At 46.2% G+C, this 5,411-nt stretch overlaps 2 protein-coding genes across 2 annotated transcripts in view; one reads left to right on the top strand and one right to left on the bottom strand.

Annotated features, from left to right (window-relative positions):
- LOC311321259 (cadherin-1) overlaps positions 1-677 on the bottom strand; it is a gene marked incomplete at both ends in the record, with an annotated part of 5,974 nt that extends 5,297 nt beyond the window's left edge. Inside the window, 2 exons of the mRNA XM_084453204.1 lie at positions 309-419; positions 630-677. Coding sequence (XP_084309330.1) covers positions 309-419; positions 630-677 — 159 coding nt within the window. The remainder of the gene's footprint in view (positions 1-308; positions 420-629) is intronic.
- Positions 678-2,037: 1,360 nt separating this feature from the next.
- On the top strand, positions 2,038-5,411 carry tmem253 (transmembrane protein 253; the record flags this gene model as incomplete). Its single annotated transcript, XM_084453203.1, has 6 exons — positions 2,038-2,187; positions 2,455-2,565; positions 2,763-2,819; positions 2,939-3,046; positions 3,762-3,908; positions 5,301-5,411. 6 exons carry the CDS (start codon positions 2,038-2,040, stop codon positions 5,409-5,411), a joined length of 684 nt encoding a protein of 227 aa, XP_084309329.1.

Raw genomic sequence — 5,411 nt, 5'->3', positions numbered from 1 at the left:
GCATGCCTAGCAATACAAAAAAAAAACATCACAAAATGAAATTGACCGTAAATGGACTGCACTTATATAGTGCTTTTCCACCTTAGCGGCACTCAAAGCGCTTTACAATGGCCTCTCATTCACGGTAGCTGTTATACAAGGTGCTAACCTGCTCATTGGGAGCAATTTGGGGTTAGGTGTCTTGCTCAAGGACACTTTGACATGTGGACAGTTGGAGCTGGGATTCAAACAACTGACCCTTCGATCATTGAATGACCCGCTCTACCAACTGAGCTACAGCCGCCCGTGTGAAAAGTCTTTCCTCTCACCTGGACAGGAGGGAACACAGTGCCCTCCTCTCTGGACAGATGTGCATGCTGACCCTGGGGGTCTCTCTGGTCCACCTCCCCCTTCCCTCCCAGGACTGGAACGATGACCGCCTAGAATAGACAGTCTACAGTACAGTATACGCACACTCCCAATACATATTCACATGCTCAAGAGTCTTCTAACAAATACAGATGAAATTGTCTAAGCTGTGTGCTTCTCACTTCTGTTGAACAGAGGTATGCTACATTTTGAAACAAAACACACTTTGCATAAAATCTGTAATTCCTTTGGTTAATGTTTGACTACTCGGCTCTGCTTACCTGCAGCAAGAGGAAGGTCAGTCTCCACTGATGACTCAACTGCAACATTTCACGGATTCCCCTTAATTTGAAAGAGTTTTAGACTGCACACAGTCGGTTGATTGTAATGGCGTACTGATGCTAGTTCAGAATGGTGTGGTTCCTTTTGCAAGGTAAGGTCATCTATGACAGAGTGGTGGTATCAACAGTATGTGTACCTTCTCCAGGGGAGGGGATTGTCTGGCCTGTGAGTTTGGCTAACCAGGGGTTAAACATTAACCACTACACTCTGGAACTGGGACAGACTGAGAGAGTAGATAGAGGTATGTAAAAGACAGGAAGAAGAACCTGCGTGTGTGTGTGTGTGTGTGTGTGTGTGTGTGTGTGTGTGTGTGTGTGTGTGTGTGAGTGAGAGAGAGTGAGAGAGAGAGAGAGAGAGACTGAAAGACATTGATTTTTGGCATTTGAATTGTTTACATAACATTACTTCAATAACTAGGACATCTCCAGAGAAATCCTGATGTCATGTTTTAGAAGATTGGTATTACACTTCAAAAGTACAGTATTTTGAGTATTACAGCAAACCTTCCTCCAATTTGATCCCCAGCAAATTTGGGCCCTAAAGCTTGAAGGCCCTGTATGGCGTGTATGTGGAACCATTCTAACAGAGCTCCATTATGAACACCCACCAACGAGAGACATAGCTTATTCACTATTATCTCTCCTCCTCTCCCTGGCCAATCAGATCACAAGATCTCTTCCTTGGAGGTGGGCCTTATTAAGCAGTAAACAATGGCTCAGATGAACCTTGACCCTAAAGATCTGGACGTGTGAAGACGGAGGAGGGAGCCCCAGTGGAGGCGTGGCAGAGGCTTCATATTTTCATGTCCTCGGCTCCTTCCTGGATCGTCTCAGCGATGGGGTGGAATACGATCCGTTGGTGAGGCGGTTTGGAGATGCTGCCGCGGATCCTCTGCTCAAGATACTAAGGGTGAGAATAAGAGAGACGTCAGTTATTCATATTATGAGTAACTGATTAAATGATTATGAGTGAGTGAGTGAGTGAGTGAGTGAGTGAGTGAGTGAGTGAGTGAGTGAGTGAGTGAGTGAGTGAACGAGCGAGCGAGCGAGTGAGTGAGTGAGTGAGTGACTGAGTGAGTGAGTGAGTGAGTGAGTGAGTGAGTGAGTGAGTGAGTGAGTGAGTGAGTGAGTGCGAGTGTGAAAGAGAATGGACTTGTGGCGGATGAGTGTTTGTACTGTTTGTCTGTGCGTGTGTGTGTGTGTGTGTGTGTGTGTGTGTGTGTGTGTGTGTGTGTGTGTAAAAGAGTGAGAACAGCATGGTGTAGAGCAGCCCAGGCTGAAGTGTATTTGCTGGTTTCTCTGTCATGCGTCTTGCGTCCTGGTCAGAGTGCTGTTGTTCTTCTCCCAGATGACTCACAACATGTTCCAGGAGGGGCTGTACCACGTGTTCTTTAAGGCCCACCCTCCCGCTGTGTCCACCAATCAGGAGGAGCTGAGCGAGGTCCGGATTGGCCGCTGGTTCGGGACGGTGGTTAACACCCACCTGCTGATTATTGGAGTGAGATCAGGAGCTGGAAGTAATGACTGTAACCATGACAGCAGCAGTACTACTCTGTATGCCAATCACATGCTCTCCGCTGTCCACCTCTCTCCTCCTCACTCCTTCATCTCTCACTCCTTCATCTCTCACTCCTTCATCTCTCACTCCTTCATCTCTCCCTCCTTCATCTCTCACTCCTTCATCTCTCACTCCTTCACCTCTCACTCCTTCATCTCTCACTTCTTCACCTCTCACTCCTTCATCTCTCACTCTTTCATCCCTCAGGTGGTGCAAGTCTTTGGTGCTCTGGCTTCCATTCTCACCACGGTAACCTATTCCTGCGTCAGATTCAGCTGCTCTGTCTCCATGACAACCCTGGTCTGGTCAGGCCTGTTTGTAAGTGCATCAGTTGTCTGGTTTCAGAGTCGTGTCAAAATAATAATCATCTAAGTCTGACTTACCGGACCTATTCTCCATAGTCCTACAACACTGACATTAGAAGCTAGGGTTAAAACAGATTTTTCTTAAAGGAGTCTTTAAACTCCTCTCAAAAGTATGATGGATGAGAAGTTTGTGTCGGTGTGTCTTTACAGTATCTGGCCACTGGGGGTCTAACAATAGAGGTGCAGAGGAAACCAAATAAGACCAAGGTGAGTGTCCCACTTTCCTCTCTCCTTCTCCACTTTTCTGAATATCCAGCCCAGAGGGAGTGGAGAGTTTTAGTCATTTAGTTTTGGAGCTCATAGTTGTGTGTGTTTATGTTGATCAGATCAGCGCACTAATAGGCCTAAACCTCTTCAGTCTTCTGTTGGGGTCCTGCGCCCTGCTGGCCTACGGCCTCGTCCCCACGCGGCCTGGCGCCCTCACCGACCAGCAGGTATCTCACCATGTATCACACTCACTTTCCACACAGCAGCCTTGATTTAGAACTACAAGTCCCATGCAGCAAGTCAGATGTGACTGGAGGTTTGGTCCTGATGTCCGCCATGGTCATTTTTCCCTTTATGAAAGTGTTAATTGAAAGCTTTCAAATGATGTGCCGTGCATTGAAATCTGCAGATGTTTGAAGAGGATATGCTTCTGTGAATGTTGGTCCACCTGAAATCACTGAGCAGAGAAAAAGGGCTTCAAAGATTCAGAACTGTTCACACTTCTCACAGGACAATGGATGGTCACATATGTACTAGGGCTGCTCGATTATGGCAAAAATCATAATCACGATTATTTTGATTGATTTTGAGATCACGATTATTTAACACGATTATTCATTGAATTTTTTTAAAAATCAAAAGTTTTGACATTTTCTTAACAAATCAAATTATACATTGACTTTGATAACAATTAATTTATTAAATGTTGACAGTGGCTTTTCTTTTTAACAATGTTCTTTGGATTGGATACATGTCTCCCATGGGAGACGAATAGTGCTAAATCGTTTTATGGTGATTATTTTGTTTTAATGATCGTTGACAGCCCAAATCTTAATCTAGATTAAAATCTGATTAATCGAGCAGCCCTAATATGTACTATAGAGTATCTAGACTATCTACCCCCTCTCTCTCTGTCTGACTACTGCCCCCTACCTTCCCCAGCGTGTGGGTGCATATGTGGCCAAGGGCAGCTCCATCGCCTTCACAGTCCAGTGTCTGCTGGCGTCCGTCTACACACTCCTACTCACCTGGAGGGGCCTGCGTCGCTACGGAGCCCCCTACAGCCAGACCTACCGCCCCCTCCCACAGGCACGCTACACACACACACACACACACACACACACACGCATACACACACACACACACACACACACACACACACATACACACACACACACGCGCGCAGGCATGCATACACACACACACACACACGCACACGCATACACGCACACACACACACACACACACACACACACGCATACACACACACACACACACACACACACACACACACACACACACACACACACACATACACACACACACGCGCGCGCAGGCATGCATACACACACACACACACGCACACGCATACACGCACACACACACACACACACACACACGCGCACGCATACACACACACACACACACACACACACACACACGAGGACTGAATATTCAAACACTGTGTTTTTTTCCCACAGGACCCAGAGCAAACAGAATCCCTGCTGGATACAAGAGAATTCAGTCTTTGAGACCATTTCAGATGCATTGTGGTGTATGCATGTGTGTGTGTGTGTGTGTGTGTGTGTGTGTGTGTGTGTGTGTTATTGATGGAAATACAGTAATTCAAACATGCAAGATGAACTGTCCACGGACCTATAGTACAAAGGCGCTACACAATAAATTGTAGTTACACCAAGCAGTAGTCAATTTAATATAATGTAGATTAAAACGGAATTAATGACATTTCTCTAAAAACATGGAATGCACTCTCGAGATATAGCCCGTCGAAGCTAACACACTCAATGGATCCATAGGTGCATAAACAGCTATGTTAGTCTAACACATGGTTGGAATAATCAGAAAATTACACCCATTTGGATAAAGCATAATAACTGGGAAAGTGTAACAGAGATTCTCAGGATGTCTCAACTCTTGACCAGCCCAGCTGGGTGTCAGTCCACAGCCTCACCACTAGAGGGCAGCCAGGGGCTATGGTTAGATACTGGATTTAGAAGTCAAGTTTGAGTACATGAAGATAACACAATGAACATTTGAATAGTACATTAACACTGGACAACGATTCATTTTTTTTTTACCTTGGTTGTAATGTTTTGGCAATAAGAAAACTGTCTCTGAGTGAGGACGACACATTCTGTACAGTGAAGTCATAACTTTACCGGCTGCCCAGATAGCAAGCGGATCTGGGCCATATACAGGCCAGATCTGGCCCTTGTGGCTTAGTTCCGGCCCATATATGGCCCAGAATTATTACACATCTGCTTGCTATCTGGGTGTTCTCACATGCTTCAAACACTCCTTCATATACTCAAAGTAGAAACATTTAGTGTCTGCTGAGTTGTGAGAGAGACCACCACATCCTTGAGGACTAACACCCAAAATGGACCCTATGGACCCAGGAAATAGAAGACAGCGGAGATTCCTCTGCAGCCTCCCTGTGTTCTTGTGTTGTTGGTGAAGAGGGAGTGCTTTGTCCTACTTCTGACACTCTGCCAGAGGGAGGTGAGCATGTGGCTCCAGAGCCCCCCCCAGCTGACAGGGGGAGGAGTGAGTCTGGGAGGGAGGAAGTGA

This window comes from Borostomias antarcticus (assembly GCF_949987555.1).
Source record: "Borostomias antarcticus genome assembly, chromosome: 18".
NCBI lineage: Eukaryota > Metazoa > Chordata > Actinopteri > Stomiiformes > Stomiidae > Borostomias > Borostomias antarcticus.
This window is presented reverse-complemented; position numbering and strand designations above follow the sequence as displayed.